This window comes from Thalassophryne amazonica, chromosome 19 (genome assembly GCF_902500255.1).
Source record: "Thalassophryne amazonica chromosome 19, fThaAma1.1, whole genome shotgun sequence".
In the NCBI taxonomy this organism is placed as follows: domain Eukaryota; kingdom Metazoa; phylum Chordata; class Actinopteri; order Batrachoidiformes; family Batrachoididae; genus Thalassophryne; species Thalassophryne amazonica.
Window position 1 is genome coordinate 36,144,848 of NC_047121.1, and position 18,066 is coordinate 36,162,913.

At 39.4% G+C, this 18,066-nt stretch overlaps 1 protein-coding gene across 7 annotated transcripts in view; it reads right to left on the reverse strand.

Moving 5' to 3' along the window:
- Positions 1-18,066, reverse strand: part of LOC117532046 (DNA (cytosine-5)-methyltransferase 3A-like) — a 113,926-nt gene that overhangs the window by 33,479 nt on the left and 62,381 nt on the right. For 4 of the 7 annotated variants that reach the window (XM_034195275.1, XM_034195273.1, XM_034195274.1 and 1 more), the window contains exons 5-6: positions 14,883-14,929; positions 13,804-13,950 (exon numbers count right to left, since the gene is read on the reverse strand). In XM_034195275.1, coding sequence (XP_034051166.1) covers positions 13,804-13,950; positions 14,883-14,929 — 194 coding nt within the window. The remainder of the gene's footprint in view (positions 1-13,803; positions 13,951-14,882; positions 14,930-18,066) is intronic. The other 3 variants (XM_034195279.1, XM_034195277.1, XM_034195276.1) reach the window with 1 other exon arrangement.

The window sequence follows — 18,066 nt, forward strand, 5'->3', positions numbered from 1 at the left end:
GCTCTTTAAACAGTAACTATTTTATTATTTTAAAAAGCTATTTCCTTTTATATTTTAACATTAAATGAATGAATCAATAAACATGTCCATGAAGTCAAAGTTCAGTCAATAAGACATTTGCAGAGGTAGAAGTAGTCCTGCCCTCTTGTGCATAATTTCAAATATTTCAGAATCACTCAAATAGTCCAAATTCATATTTTAGTAATTACTCTGTCCTGATTACAACATTAAAACCAATCACATAGTCAACAAGGAAGTAATTAAATGTTGAAATGTCTAAATTTAAAAAAAAAAAATCATCATGTGATTTATGTCACATTGAGAAATCCTAATTAACACACTACAGTCATTGTTGCATCATCTCTTTTTGTGTTCATAATAAATATTTATATTTATGCAGATATGAATGAATGAATCTACCAGACTTAAAAATGTACACATTACTTTTCATGCAGTTCTATTTGTCTAATGCCCAATGTTCCTTATAATGTTAATCAAGAAATCATCTCATCTGAAACAACAACACCAGATAAGTTATGGCTTTAATTTACAGACAACCTTAAAAGATTTCTAAAGGATCTTTTTTTTTTTTACTTAAAACTATTTTAATTACAAGTTTTTTTATGTAAGAAATGTTTTTTTTAACTTCAAAATGTACAGTAATCAGAAATTAATCTTGAAGTTAAAAAAAACATTTGTAAGTATTTTCATTAGAAGTTCTGATGCTCCTGTGACACACATTTCTACACTCTTCCATTTTGGCCTGATGCCTTATTTCTTCTGACTTTAAAGTAAGGCTGTAACAAAGATAAAAAACAAACAAACTGGCTTTACTTCACAAAATTTAGCCCTCAAAAGGCATGCAATAGTGTTTTAGAGAGTTATAAATCAAAAAGTTTTCTGGGGAAGGATGCAGGGGAAGGCAGAAGAGGTACTGCGGGAACCAGACTTCACCTCGGGCAGTTGTGGTACATGAATAGAATAAAATAGAATAGAATAGAATAGCTGTTTATTGTTGTTTCCATGACATGTCCGAGGAGATGAGCGGGATCTTTTTGTCTCAAACCAGGTGTAGAATAGACTGAGCTCCTCAACCAGCGAGGCATTCACACTGATGATCTCCATAGTTGGTATGGTGCTGTAAACCGTGCCACAGCTACCTTGGGTTGTTGTCAGCCATCTTAATGATGTGATAGCAGTCTACAAACTGCTGATAATACATCATTAAGAGTAATGATGTATTATCAGCAGTCTACATGTTCCTGTCATACTTGTTGTCGTGGCAATCTTTCAGGCCATATTCAAAGTCTGGACCCCTGTTAAAAATGAATGCCCCCACCCCCATATTCAGTTTGATCAGGCTACAGAGCTGACCTGCACCCATGCACCACAGTGCCTGAGGTGAAGCCTGGTTCATCTCAGGCAAACACTGTCTGCCACTTTACGCTCTTCTCAAGGCAGCCTGATGCAAATTTGATTCATGTTGGAGTCCAAACATGGAAAAATTCACTCTGAAACATCAGGATTTGAGGATGGAGTGTGTGTGCTGTGTTTTCCCCATGTCTTTCTGAGCCAAATGCAAATGGTGCCACGATTGCTGTGAGTCCACTAAATTAGAAAAAAAAAAGTTTTCCTGACTTCTGCTGTGTGGTGTGCCTGTTTTGATGGAATGAGCACAACCAGGCTGGAACTGCATGGGCCAATCAGATAAGGTGTTGTTTACCAGTAGATTTACCATCCTATTGCCACCTATGGTCATCAGCTTTGATGATTGATGATTAAGGATGGAAAGAACAAGGTCACTAATAGAAACTGTGGTGATGGTTCTCACTCAGTCAGTGACAGGGCGAGAAGCTTTAATATTCAAAAGGGATTTGGAGTACAGCCACTGCCTTGGGGAAGACCCAGGACAAGCTGATGAGATTATATTTGCCAGGTGGCATGAGAATGTCACGGAATCCCACAGGAAAAATCAGAGGATTTAGCCACAGATAAAGCATGGGTTTAGCTGCTTGGTCTGCTGCAACTGTGACCCAGATGGAGATAAGAAGCAAAAAAATTAATGAATGAAACAATATTATTTAAACACTGCATATGTTGTTTTCATTCAGGTTCTTGGTCAAAACTTCCTTGTTTGTTCTTTAATAAACTGAAATCAAATTTGTACATTTTTTTTTTATTTTTGTTGATCGAAAAATGTTCTGATCTAACAACTGTGATCCAATCTGAACTGAGTTTAGTGATCCGTTGCACCCCTAGTTTGAATTACTGTAGGAATTTGAAAGTTTACCTTAAAATGCATATTTGCAGATATGCTACAACGTTTGAAAATAAACAAATGCCCATCTAGCCCCAACAAGAAAAGTAACCGTCTGGAGCCGTGACTGATGACAGTATGTCACGTACACACCTTTAAGTTTTGGTGGTGCCTGAGGAGGAGTTTTGTCACACGTACTCGTGAATGAAGAAGCCCTGCTCTGGTTAATAAATATCGACACTGTAGAGCTGGATGAACGGTTCAAAGCCATAAGCCGTACAGCATGTGTGAGGCCTCCTGGCTTCAGCACAAGCAATGTAGAGTTAGTGTTCCAAAGCCTGCTTGTGCGTGTGGCTCCAGATGGTAAAGCGTAAAACTAACAAATGTCAGTTAAACTGTTAAATGTGTTATGCATATTGTAATAAACAATCTGCAATCATATACCACTTAGAAGAAGACTCAACTGCACAATTCAGGTCTTATTCATTTTATAATAAGTATCACAGACTCTGAGAGACACAAAGAGAAACGACGAGACGCCGCCACTGCAAGTCCAATTTGGGGAGTTTAGGTCGCTCACAGCCAACAAGAAAATGGCACTCAAAACGCCAGTATGGAACGGAAAGAAAGTACAGTGGCTATAAGAAGCACATATTGGTCTCTGGACTTTCTCCCACTTGTAAATGCCCCCTTTTTGGGGGCCTCACAGCGTGTGTGCAGCTCCACCAAAGAGACGGGCGCTCCGAGTCTAAAGGGGAAAACAGTAAAGGAAGCGGTGGAGACACAATGTGGTCTTTATCATTTACGCACGCCTGCCTGTCACTGACAGTTCAGAAATACCACCACTTATAGCCACAGTCAAGACACGGTGAAGGCAAATACCAAAGAGACATAGCGTATTCTGTAGGTGTATAAACACAGAACTACACTGTAGTAAAATCTGCAGTTTACTGTAAGAATATTGTGATTGTCGAATGTTGTGATGGTCGTTGATATTACTGTAGACAGAAGAACACAAAGCCTTAAACTACAGTGAAGACTTGCATTACTTGTGCACAATAAGAGATAATCTGTTTCAGAAATCTATACAGCTGCAAACCCTGAGGGGACACGGGGTGACAGAGTGCATCAAGAGGAAGAAAAAGAGGTACTGAGTGTTTCAAATGCAATTTCCTCAAAGCTTGTGAACAAAAACGTTACCTTTTCCTCGGCTTTTCCCAAGCCTAGGCATATTCCCTGTAAAATGCAGTGAGCGAATACACAGATAATCAACAGTGATAAATACTGAAATCTTATAACGCACTAAATTAAAAGGACATATAATGAGAATACAACTGTCAGCCACCTGCTGAAACATGTCTGGGATTTTTGCCAAGAATAATCTTATCATCAAATGCATGATAAAAATTAGGAGTAGGTGTCACTGAAATAGCTTCAAATTAGCTTTTTTTGTTATCTTGTTTTTGCAACTAATGACAATTTTCATTATCGATTAATCAGTCAATTATTTTCTTGATTAATGGATTAGTTATTTGCTTCATAAAATCACTCGTTCACCTTGAAGTCTGTTGGTGCTGGTGCTTTTCTCCGGATTCTGTTGTGTAGTGGGAGAGTTTATGGTTTCCCCAGGATGGGACGCCGGTCCAACACAAGTTACATTCCCAGTTGGATGGACTGAGACAATGCAAATGAAGTGTCTTGTCCCAGGATACAGACAGGTAGCATGAATGGGAAACTAACTCAGGTCTACATACTGGAAGCCCAACCACTTATTCCCCTGAGCCTCCTGCTCTGTTTCAGCATCAAAGTAAGTACATTAAAAAACTAATTTAAAGCAACATCAAAAATGTTACTCCATCAAAGAAAGCAAGCATTTTGCAAACTCCAATTAATGGTCAAATTCATATGAAACAAGCTGTCACTGAACATTACTTCCTCACGCAACATGGCAAGCCTTTAAAGCAGCAACATCTCAGGCTCAACAAGAAAGAGAACTGCAACTGTGAATGTTCTGTGCAGCTGTTTGATGGATCATACAGTGAGATACTTGTACATCTTCTATGCGGTCTCATCTGCTACACTGGTCGGCAAACAACTTTTAAACAAACATCCTTAACCCATTACAGTCACCTCGAGATGCATCGGAGTGGTACGGCGCCATGCAGTTCTCCATGAAAAGGCTGTTTTTAAGTGGAACCAGTGTGTAAAAAATATGGTTTATTGTGCAGCATTATGAATACTGTGTTCATTAGGCTGCTCGACAAAGGCTGTGTGTTAAAAGGGCCCATCTGGTTCTTATTCTATTGTGTCCTTTTAAGAGACAATCAGGGCTATTACAGAGTCAGTCATGACTATATAAACAGAACTCCCAACATAAACACTAATGGAGCTAATTTTTAAAAAAACAACCAGCTAGTCTGAGTTTCGTGTGACTGGCATAAAGGGGATTTAAAAAGTAGGATATGAAGTAAATACCTCATATATGTAATGGATATATCTCAGTGTATTGTAAGGTGTTACACAGTAAAATCACCAGTGCTAGTTTTACACAGGTGAATTTACTGTGTACCATCTGAACAAACATTAAAGCTACTGTGTGTAGGATTTAGTGTCATCTAGTGGTGAGGTTGCCGACTGTATTATGGCATCGCCGGTCACAAATTGTTTCCATTAATTTTTCCACTTCTTTGCAAAGGGGATTCCTGCTTTCTTGCCTTCTCTTGTGACAACCAATATGTATGAACATTCATTTCACAAAAAATGAGGGTTCTTAAACTTGTCATCCTGTACTAGCAACCAGTAGATAGTGAAAACACTGATTCCTCTTCTTTTTCTTTAGTCTTCCGACCATGATGCAAAATGTGACAGATGGAGTAAGTATCTATCTTTTGGGCTACTATACCAACATGGCGGTGCAACATGGCTGGCCCGTGTGGATATGAAGGGCTCATTCTAAGGTCATCAATTCATCGTTTCAGGTACACTAATTAACTTACAACTGCTATATTCCATTTCTGCAAATAAACAACTGGAATCTGATGCACTGTTGCTTTAAGGTGAAAACAACAGTGAATATCTTGTATATGTCGTAGGGTATTGTAGGCGTCATCATTTGAACAAACATTAAACTTAAAAATATGAGAAAATAGAGCCCCTCACATAATACGAGTGATGCGATGCACAAGCTGTGCAAGCTCGCTCATGGTACAGGGAGTCCCAAAAACTAAGTGTCAAATTTTGAGTCCAGAGTGAAACAGGAAATGTCAAATGTTGAACAATTCTTGGATTGGGACTTCCTGGATTGACAATAGAGGAGATCTCACAGGATCTCTCGGGAATTCAGTGGCAAGTTGACACTGAAATAGGAAGTGCAAAATTTTGAGTCCAAAGTGAAACAGGAAATGCCAAATGTTGAACACTTCCGGGAACGATAAACTGAGAAGCGATGTGCACCTTGACATGTCTTGAGGTAAGTGAGTGACTATTTAGCGTGTAAATTACATGTAAAAATATTTTGATCTTTGAAAATAGTAAGCTGAATGTTTTTAGCCATGCTAATGCTCCCCTGAACCATTTATTGAAAATAAAGTCTGAAGTACCTAAATGACATGGTTAGATGGTGAGGAACTTCAAAACATGTGAGGGGCAAATAAAGAAAAAATGTTTAAAATGGTGGGGCTAGTCATTAGTCATTACATAGTTTATTTGAATATGTGTATAGTACACAAGACAAGACAAAACAGAATCATTACTACATAAAGAAAGTACATATTCAAAAAGGAATGGGAAGAAGTATAAACTTATTAGTCCCATCCCTTTACTCTGAACTTACAATGCAACTATATCATCATTCGGTTCCTTGGTTACAGTGTTGGTCCCACGTCTGCAATTTATATATTTAAAAAGTTCCAAGCTACAATTTATACTCATTTATTTGTGAACATTTCTTGTGCTTTCACAGTTCCAGTCAACTTTTCTATAATTTACACAAAGAAACTCCAACATTCATTTGCATCATTTAATAAGACAAGTGCACCAGGGTTTATTCTGTTGCTCAACTCTCGAAGATGTATTAGTTCGAAATTGCTTCACTGTATCATGACAGAATCACCTCTTTAAACTTCTTTTTAAACCTTCTCATGCCTGGACAGTTTTAGCCATGCTAATGCTCCCCAGAACCATTTACTGAAAATAAACTCTGAAGGACCTAAATGATATGGTGAGATGGCGAGGAACTTGAGGCATGTGAGAAGCAAATTAACAAAAATGCTTAAAATGTCCGGTGGGTCAAGAGGGCTATAGGTGGAGGGTCTAAAGCCCCCCATAAGCTGAAGGGTTTTAGCTATGCTAATGCTCCCCAGACCATTTACTGAAATAAAGTCTGAAGGACCTAAATGACATGGTGAGATGCTGAAGAGCTTTGCTTGTTCATGTTTGCAACATATACTGTACATATTAAATATGAAATTTAAAAAAATAACCAACACAAATGCACAAATACATCGACAAAAAACACTACAAAGAAACTTTGTTGCTTTATATATATATATATATATATATATGAACAGCAAGGACTTCTTTTATTCCCTCCATTTAGAGTATTACAAGATACTCTCAAATCTTCTGAAGTAGTCAGAAGATTTGATAGCCTATTGCAAAAACATGTTTTGTATCAAACAGAACAAAGTACTGAATAAATCCTCAAAGTTAATACAAGAAGGCTTTCTGGTGACCAAAACAACTTAACCCACATCCCACTTCATGCTCCATAAACGTAAATCTGAGCAGCATTGAAAGGAAAGGCAGCTCTTGAAAGAAAGAAAGAAAGAAAGAAAGAAAGAATAAATTTCACCTTTAAAAAAAATCTGTTATGGCATCATTTTCAGGCTGTGCTATGAACAGGAAATTGTTTCAGCACATGTTCGTCCCATGGGAAAAACTTTTTTCTGCTTCTTTTTTTTTTTTGCACAACACAGCTAACGCCTACTCCGTTTTAAAGAGACGGTTTGTCTTTTAAGCTATGCAGTACGAGTGACTGCAAGAGTCATTGCAGATTGTCTGCAATGACTCTCCTAGAAAATACCTGAACTCAGCATTTTCTTACTGTAAGCAGGTTAATCACAAATGCACTCTATCCACCGTGTTACCAAACAAACAATGTAGGGCACATACCCATACACGCTAGCGTGCAAACCTCATAATCCAGTGCAGGGCTTGAGGATTTTTTTTCACCCCCACTCTAAGGTTGGTGGGGGGAAAAGGAAAAGCATGAACATTTCTTTGTCTGGGAATTCAAGGTCAGGTGATTGCCAACAGGAATTCTGGTTGGCTAGAAAAGACTTGCAAAATGTTGGCAGCCAGCCAAGAGGCTGTCTTGCAAGCAGAGCCGCAAAAAACCTTCATATCCATAGCATAACATTTCCTTACTTTGCTGTAGGAAAAGTTGGCAGGCGCATCGGGAAAGAGAGAATGAGAGGACAGGGGCGCCTGCTACAACACAAAGTGTATAAAAGTGAGAATGATCGAGCAGTAACTCAGGAACACCACATCCTCCCTGGTACACCAACTAAAGGCTATGAATCCTATTTGTTTGAGGGATAGGACTGTGCTGCAAAAACAAATCAATCTGCTTATCAGAGCCTGCAACAAGCCACATGAGGAAAGTGGGATGAACAGACGGACTCGGAAATTACGCCTTGTACACCCCCTTGAATTGCAGTTTTGTGGAGTCACTCGTTAAAAGCAAATCCAGTTTTTGTTTGGAAAACGTGAGTCACCTCCTTTCCCTGTAAATTACAACATTACACATGGGGGACCTCAGCATCTCCTGCTAATTTGGCAATATTTCTTGCCTTGAGACATTTTAATGGCTGCTCCCTGAACTTTCTTCAGGAAAGTCCAGGGAGGGCAGGGTCTAGAATGAAACGGAAGATCCCATGCCATTACTACTTTAACGACATTGTGTTACAATGTGAGTAATGGCGTTTTTCCACCGGCTGGTGGCAACTCGATTTGTCTCTACTCGTGGTTCGTACCAGGTGTTTCCTTTTCTGATGTCAAATGTAGTACCCCTAACTTATAGCAAAGCTGCATGTGACATCTTCAAAGCGGCAATCCAACTTGTTTTACAATATCTGAAAAAATATATTGCAATATTAAATTACCCTCAGCATACAGCCCCTCTGAACACCACCTTATTCATACACAGGCAAGGTGGGTTCAATGTCTTGGCCAAGGACACAACATCAATATGCAGATTTTTGACTGGTTGGGAGCCAGATTTGAACCGCTGACCCTTCGGTCACAAGACGACTCGCTCTCCCAACTGAGCTATTGTTAATGACAATTATTATCACTAAGGGTAGGGTTAGGTCGGACAGCGGAGCAGCTTCTCACACAGGCTGCTTCAGCTCCGCTGTTGAAGGGACAGATACAGGAAATCTTTCCTGCCACATGCCATCACACTGTATAATAAAAGCTGATCCATCCTTTATCAGTTTACTGAGACACCCCATGACATCTGGTGTATACTGCTAATCCATATATCGGCTCTAATATACTGTTACTGTACATTATTACTGCACACTGTACATTATTACTGCACACTGTACATTATTACTGCACACTGTACATTATTATTGCACACTTTGCTGTACATATTATATTTTTTTCTTTATTTCGAATTTTAATTTGATATATTTTATTTCTATTTTATTCCTTATTTTATTCTACTATTAATAGTGGGAACAAGGGTGCACTGTCTAAGTGTAAATGCTGCTACTGCAAAGAAATTTCCCAGCTTGGGATGAATAAAGTATTTCTATTCTATTCTATTCTAGAAATAGTAAAATAAAATTTAAAAAACGCGTCAAGAAAATGTTATTCATTTTGTTGTGGAAGCCATGACGGGACCATAAAAAAAAGGTGAGACTCGGCTGAGTTTTACTCCACATTCTCACAGCAGCGTACACAAATTTCAATAAAGTTAATGACACCATTATCACTAAATACTATTATAAATATGTAAGTCTGCAATCCTCAATTAACTTATTAAGTCCTGAGTGTACTTACACGTGTGGTGATATTAATGACGCTCCAGGTGCAATCAAAAAAGAAAAAGAAAAACAACATGCCCGGTGCTGTGTAAAACCGCCCAAAACGGCAATTTTCTCCTTGTACCATTGTAATTCAGCACCATAAAGATGCCTGGGATGTTCGCTTACCCACTATCAGGTTCAGACATGATGAGTTTATCACTAAGTTTGTCCAACACTTTGCAGTATGTATGTTGTTTCTCGTGTATGTAATCCTGGAAGCACTGCGCATGACCAGCAACATGGCGATGGGGAGTGGCCGGGAAGCGCCGGGTCACGTGACTGCAAAGGCTCTATATGAGAATATTTTGTATCCCCAATTATACAACTTGATGATGAAGTTGTATAGAGGAGAATTTTCTTAAAAAGAAGACCTGAAAGTTCAGCTACAATTTGCCAGAAGGTAATCTAAGATGCAAGACTAGATTTGATGTTTTGGTGAAAGAATTAAGTACTTTAAATGTATTTTTTGGTGGTTTCTTTTGCCATTTTGGAAATGTGGAAATGCACTCTTTTCTCAAAACAGTACCTGTACTCGTACGCAATTTTTGGGGCGCCCCTATGAAAAAATCAAATCAATCAAATCTTGATTGATGAGAAACAGCAGTTCTCGAAAAAAAAAAAAAAAAGCAGACTTTATAGCGAAAAGACAGCGCTCTCTCTTTCTCTCCCTCTCTTTGAGAAATTAGCTCTTTGCAATGGTGAAACATGCACAAATGTAAAAGAACAAAATAAATCTGATTAATGGTATACATGTTTATGTACATGTAAACGAGGCCATTGTTGGGTCAGTGGCTGAAGTTTCATCTCTTGAACACCAGATGACACACCCGCCCCACGGTGCGCATTTCCACATTTTCAAAATGCCACAAAAAAACCACCAAAAAATAAAAAGTACTTAATTTACTCATATTTGGAGTCAGTCTGGGTAAATCGTCGCACCCTCTATCCCAGCTCCTTTTGTTTTTCTGTCCCCTGGCTAAAAAATCCTTGTACTCTTTAATGTGGTGCTTTTTCAAATGTTTGAATTTGCTGTATTGCTGGTCTTGGCAGTGCTTCCGCCTCTCGGCACAACGGCTTTGCAAACACTGCATGTTGCTGTCTTGCTTTGCAGTGTTTCTACACTAAACAAAAATATAAATGCAACACTTTTGGTTTTGCTCCCATTTTGTATGAGATGAACTCAAAGATCTAAAACTTTTTCCACATATACAATATCACCATTTCTCTCAAATATTGTTCACAAACCAGTCTAAATCTGTGATAGTGAGCACTTCTCCTTTGCTGAGATAATCCATCCCACCTCACAGGTGTGCCATATCAAGATGCTGATTAGACACCATGATTAGTGCACAGGTGTGCCTTAGACTGCCCACAATAAAAGGCCACTCTGAAAGGTGCAGTTTTATCACACAGCACAATGCCACAGATGTCGCAAGATTTGAGGGAGCGTGCAATTGGCATGCTGACAGCAGGAATGTCAATCAGAGCTGTTGGTCGTGTATTGAATATTCATGTCTCTACCATAAGTCGTCTCCAAAGTCGTTTCAGAGAATTTGGCAGTACATCCAACCAGCCTCACAACCGCAGACCAAGTGTAACCACACCAGCCCAGGACCTCCACATCCAGCATGTTCACCTCCAAGATCGTCTGAGACCAGCCACTCGGACAGCTGCTGGAACAATCGGTTTGCATAACCAAAGAATTTCTGCACAAACTGTCAGAAACCGTCTCAGGGAAGCTCATCTGCATGCTCGTCGTCCTCATCGGGGTCTCGACCTGACTCCAGTTCGTCATCGTAACCGATTTGAGTGGGCAAATGCTCACATTCGCTGGCGTTTGGCACGTTGGAGAGGTGTTCTCTTCACGGATGATGCGAAGGAGATGTGTTGCACTGCATGAGGCAAATGGTGGTCACACCAGATACTGACTGGTATCCCCCCCCCAATAAAACAAAACTGCACCTTTCAGAGTGGCCTTTTATTGTGGACAGTCTAAGGCACACCTGTGCACTAATCATGGTGTCTAATCAGCATCTTGATATGGCACACCTGTGAGGTGGGATGGATTATCTCAGCAAAGGAGAAGTGTTCACTATCACAGATTTAGACTGGTTTGTGAACAATATTTGAGGGAAATGGTGATATTGTGTATGTGGAAAAAGTTTTAGATCTTTGAGTTAATCTCATACAAAATGGGAGCAAAACCAAAAGTGTTGCGTTTATATTTTTGTTGAGTATACATAGTACAAAATATTTCCAACCAGCAGACATAATGTGATGAAAAGTTGGTCAGCGACAGTGCTCCTTAATGCTCGCCTGCTCGCTGGCTGCAAACTACGGAAGGGACTTCCTGAACGGAGGCGTGTCTTATTACTCCCCATCTCATTGAGACACGCCTCCCTTCAGGAAACCTCCGCCGCACTCCGCAGCCAGCCAGCAGAGCAGGCAGCAGCACTTGTGGAGACCTTTCAGCAGAAAACACACACACACACACACACACACACACACACACACACACACACACACACACACACACACACACACACACACACACACACACACACACACACACACACACACACACAGACATGGCTCCTGCATCAGAAGACTCCACAGGTTGTATCAGAAATTTACAATCTGTGAATTACATTGGTATCAGAACCCGATACCGATATTGGATTGGATCGGCCGAATCCCCAATATTAACCATAGGTGTATCTTGACCCAATTCCTAAATAAAGCAATTTTAAATATACCCAATATAGATCACAAGACCTGGGCCAAAGAATTAGACCTTAATCTGTGACTTTTAACAGATTTTTCTCTAAATCTGAGCCCTTTGTTCTTGGCTGACCCTTAGTCATTCCACCAAGTTTGTTCCAAAATGGATAAACTGGTGCAATGCAAATAGCACATTGATCAAGAATTATAAGCCTTTATTTTTGGGTTTGTCATTTAGGCAAAAATTGCTCTAAAACACACTGGTGACTAGGGTTGGGTATCGAGAACCGGTTGTTTTGGGGTGTTAAGAAATGATTCAAGCCACCAATATCATTAGCCTTTTTGCTTAACGATTCCCTTATTGGTCCTTCAGAGCGGCCATTGTTTTTGGGCTTGTCTGCCGGGAAAATGATTATTTCTCTACGTTGATTACAGACCCAGCAGCAGCTCTATAATCAACCACTTCTGCAGCGTGACTCCACTTTGAAGCATGAACCAATGAAGCAGTGCTTTGATCCGCTGGCTCACTGTTTCTTTGATTAGCTGCTCTTCAGAAGCGGCAAGTCTGCTTCTTAAACCCTCTCAAAGCCATTAAAATATGTCAATCATGAGTCACTTTTGTGTGGATTAAAGTCACTAACTGGGACTACTGTCTTGTTGCAGTCAAGAAACGAGAATCGTCCTCCGTTCCGCTGGCACAGCTCAAACGCTATGCGGCTCTCTGCTGAAACAGAGTCCACTCGGAATTAATAAATTCAAAACGAATTACCGCTTTAAATAAAATGAACTCTTTCCAAACGCTGTAATACAGACAATAAACTACAATCGACTAAAACCTTTTTTCCTCCCAAAATGAGATGTCCTGCATTCTTTATGAATTACATCATGACATGCAGCACAGCCAACTGCAAGAGCTCAGCTCAGATGTATGAAAAGACATTCATGCCAATAATGCCTGAAAGAAAATGCTTTTGACAAAAACTACAGATTTTGTTTATTTCGATTTATGTCCAGAGATCAAAGATCCACCATGAAGAGTTTATTATGTCCAGCGTTTAAGGATCCAGTGACCAATTTCATGTTTATTTACTTTAAAACACAATAAAATGTTGACATAGAAAACCTGTAAAGCCTACTTTTAGTACACAGAAAATTCACAAGCGGTATAAGGGAATCAATAAGGAATCGGATCAATAAGCGGAATCGCTAATGGTATTGATAAAATCTTATCAATACCATCCCTACTGGTGACAGAGGCATAATCAATTTATCCAATCCCCAAACTGCTGCAAAATACCTACATGGACAGAAACAAAGGTGTCTACATTAGAAGCGGATGAACTGATTCCGTAATCGTCACTTCTTTTGATTTCTATAGTTTCAGGATATCAAAAACAGACACAATACAGATCTAATCCAAAAGCAACAGTTTCTTCCAGAAAGTGTGGATTGTGTTAAGGCATGAAACAGATGTGATCAATGCAGCTGCATGTGATGTTTTCCTCTGCTAATACAATAGACTGAACAAAGCCACGAAATGCAGGAAGTGACTGAGGCAATGGATGGATGTGCACTGAAATAAATGGTACCATCATGAGATATCAAATGACCTATCAAATACACTTGGCTGTGAATCGAACACGAGCCCTATTCTTAACCCTGGCAGCTCAAGACAACGACTGTTCAATCGTCTCCTGAGAGTGGCTGGGACAGAGCTGGGTTACTCACCTCCATCTTCCACTTGGCTAGCCACTCCTCTCTGGTCCGCTTGCTAATGTAATAAGGGTCACCAGCCTGGAAGGTTATTCTGGGCATGGGCCTCTGACGAAGGCTGATCTCCCAACCAACGCCCCCTCGCAGCCTCCCTCGACCTCCCTGTTTAAGGTGTTAAAAACAAAAGTTAGCTAGCAGTTTTTGATTTAGTTCCTTTTAGACTGACTCAATGAGGGAACATCCAGATTTGATGTCTAGTAAATACTGCTGTCCAACTGGGCTCAAACCTATGAGACGAACACCTACCAAGCAATTTGGTCTTTCCATTTGAGTTGATGGGGTTAGCCTGATTTGTACATGATGATGGCGCGCATGATGTGCCATATGGTGCTTGTGAATGTTGAAAAAGTGACAGCCACAGTACCTGTTCACAACATCCTGGTGACCAGCTCAAGACCACCAGCACCAACTGATATGACAAGCTCCCCAAGTGTATTTGATATTTCAAATCTATACACCATTAGGTACCATTTCTTTCACAAGTACAAGAGCAAAAAGAGCGCTACTCAGCTCTGACGTGCAACTATGCCATTTCCATGTATGCCTCGATCAGTAAATATATTTTACTAACAGTCCAATCTTTAGTCATATGTCTAGTGGCAACTGACAGAGACATTTGCAAAGTTCTACGTAATATGTCATACAAACAAGTAAAACCAACATCATTGCTGTCTCAACCCTCCTCGACAAGCGCACGAGGAGTCCTCCAATTAAAAGCAATGAAACAAAGGACGTGCTGCTACAACACTGGACAGATGATGCATTAACAACAAATCAGTGTGACAAATGGCAAAATATGTTATATTCTGTGATTCTGTCAGAACGAAATGGCCATTATAAAGTCAAGAGAGTGGTTTTAATTCATCTGCTTGGAGGAAGGGGCCATCTATCATGCTGGCAAGAGGAGGATTCACAGGTGGAGACAGGAGAGGTAATTTATCCCAAGATTAAGCCAGTGCCCTGACAAGTGTGAAAGACACCTCTAAGAGTTACGTCAGCCTGGAAACAAAGACAGAACACAGTAGAAATCTTACCTCGGTCTTGACTACATCAACCCCGTCCTCCTCCTTGTGCTCCACATCTAGAGAAGAAACAGCGACACAAAGCACTGGCTGAAACATTGATAGAAAAGCTGAAATTAGCCACATCATTTATCACTGGTGCTAAACTTAAAGTGCGCAAAATACCCAATGAGCTGACTATTCTAAATAAATAAAGAATTATGAAAATATTGATGTACTGTGTTTTAATTTTGGTGTCATGTACCCTGAGAAATGAAGTCATAAACCCGGGGAATTTAGCCTGATTTCACCTTCTGCTGATAAATACTCAGAAACATGAAGCTGTGAGGAATGTGGACTTTGATGACATCATGTAGTGTAACACCCCTTGAGGCCCTCTACTGAAATGAATGGGAAAAAAGCAGTTTTTTTTTTATAGTGTGAAATCAGTGTTTTGTGTGGACTTTGACGGTGAATATGTCAACATGGTTAAAATGTGTGTTTTAGGAGGATGTCGTCACATGACCAGTGATGTTTATTAGCTGGACACATTTTCCAAAGATAATATTTTTAGGAGGAAAGTGGGAGGGGTTTTTTTTATTATTCATTTTTATTGTTTTGAGTGCCTCTGGGACAGACAGTGAAGCCCAGCACAGTGCGAGAATGGTCTTCAAAACATGGATCTAACCACAGATTGTATTCTTTCCATTTGTGGACACATGGTGGAGTGACTTTCAGACAGGTAATTGTCTGTGCCTGACGTTACATCATGATTAAGGATCAAAATGGCTGTCAATCTGTTGTGCATTTTTCAGACTAACTCTAGCTAATTTTACTTTTATCAACTTTATCAGGACTCGCACAAGTTAAAGAGTTGGACGTAATGAGTTATAATCTGGTATATAATTTTTTTAAAGATAGTGTTGACTGGAGTGAGATATGCCCTTTAAGTGGCCTCTCATTCAACAATAAACCACATGAAACATCTAACAAGCCATATCATGATCTACCTTCATACAATATTATTACCTATCAGGGTAATTTTTTTGAGCCTACTGGTCAGGATCAGTAGCACTAATTTTGTTACTGGTCCTCCTGGTCTGAGGTAGTGGCCCAGGTATTTGGAAGGTCAGAGCCTCCAATGGCGAGCCTCAGCGTAGCATTAATCATCACATCATACACGTGAATTCAATCAATATTGTATTTTTAAATCTATAGCATGACAAAATGTTTTCATTTTGTGTTGAATGTATGTAAAGTTTGTTTTGTTTTGTATAACTTCAAATCAGAAAAGTTTGAATGATATGAAATATGTGGTGGTGGGGACCCATAATGATCCTGACATTTACTTTGATTTCTATTTACTGCAGACTGTGTGAAACCTACACATTTCATGTTTTGTGTGGTCAGCTTTATTTTATTTGTTAATATATATCCATTCCTACATTTAAGGCCATACATTTAATTTTCCAAGAAAAAAAGGTTGGGACAGGGCAGTTTATTCTAAATGTAAGAATTAATTAATCATTTTTACAGCCAGTTTTTTTTTTTTTTTGAGAAATGTCAGGGGATGAATACATGAACATTTCCAAGTCACTGTTTCTTAGACTTCATTTACATTAATCATTCAGAAATACAAACAGTGTGGTACTTTATGGTAAATCTGTGACAGGTAGGCAGTTCTCAAAAACTAAATGTCCATGCTGGAAGGAGACAAGTGAGGGAAGCCACCAAGACACAACGCTGGAAGAACCTTTGGCTTCTGTGGGTGTGAGCGGAGAAACTGGAAATTGAACATTTTTATTTTTATCTTCATTTTACATATAGTCCCAACTTTTTCTGATTGGTGGTTGTTTTCTGTTGCATTTCTGAAATTACAGAACTGCTATAAAGAAAAGTGTTTTATTTATTGTTCTTTAAAACATTGTAGAACGAATGTAAACATCAAACTTTTATAAAGAAGGAAAAAATACCTGGGCATGTGCAGGAAAACTCTGATATAAACTGAACAGAAAAAAGCAGGCTAATTAGACTCCCAATGTTTGTTTGTTTGTTTTTTTGAAATAAGAATAAAATAAGAGGTAACTTACTTTGAAATAAATTTTTACATGAGAACCTGCTCATTGAGACACTGCTCCCTTCAGCCCCCCTCCCCCTCCCCTCTCCCTGCCATCTTTTTGGAAAATTGGTTGTCCAAATCAATGCTGGACAGCTTGCTATCCAAAACACTGTTGTTATCTCTGAATGGCTCAGCTATTTAAGGCGCAAGTTTGAAGAAAAATTGTCTGACTTGTGAACACTTTTAATCACAAGACCGACAAGATTTTTAACTTGACATCGGTCTAACGGGAGAAATATCTACTAAACATAGGCCAAGAATTACTGGTCCGTGACCTCAGACCAGTGGATTTCTGTACCCCTGCCCATGTGTTTGAACACACTGAATACATGTAAGCATATGTGTTTCTTAAAATGGACATTTCCTGACATTCTATATTAAAAGATTAATAAAAGTAATAATCCACAGATCAATACATAATGAAACAAATCCTAGTCACAGCTCTAATCTGGTATTGTAATAATTAACCAGTACAAATTGAAAATCAATTTTAGAGTAATATATACCACTACACTGATACACTGGTAGAGTAGTGGCTTAGTGGTTAGCACTATTGCCTCCTATTACCAAAGTTTGTATCCAACCTGGTCACTTCTGTGTGAAGTTTGCATGTTTTCCCCATGTTTGCATGGTTTCCCTCCAGGTGCTCTGGCTGCCACTTCCAAAGATATATATTTTAGGTGAACTGGTTATTCTAAATTGATAGCCGTGCGTGGGACTGTGAAGGTGTTTGTCTGTCTATATGTGTTGACTCTACGATAGACTGGTGCCTGTCCAGGGTGTTCCCCACCTCTCACCCAGTGTCCGCTGGGATAGGCTCCAGCCCCCTGTGATCCTAACTGGAACAAATTGGTTCTGAAAATTAATGAATGAATAAACTGAAACACTAACCTCTGAATGCACTGTAAATGTAAATGTCTAAACGTAAAAGTCTAAATACACAATGACCCACCATGGGTTGATTTTAACATTATAAACTGATTAAATTCAGTCTGTTTTGCTGTTGCTTTTATGCCTTCAGACTGTCATAAAAGTTCAAACGTCAGCATGAGTCTCTCACGAGGCTGGTCACAGGAGCGTTAACTTTGCAAGGTAAAA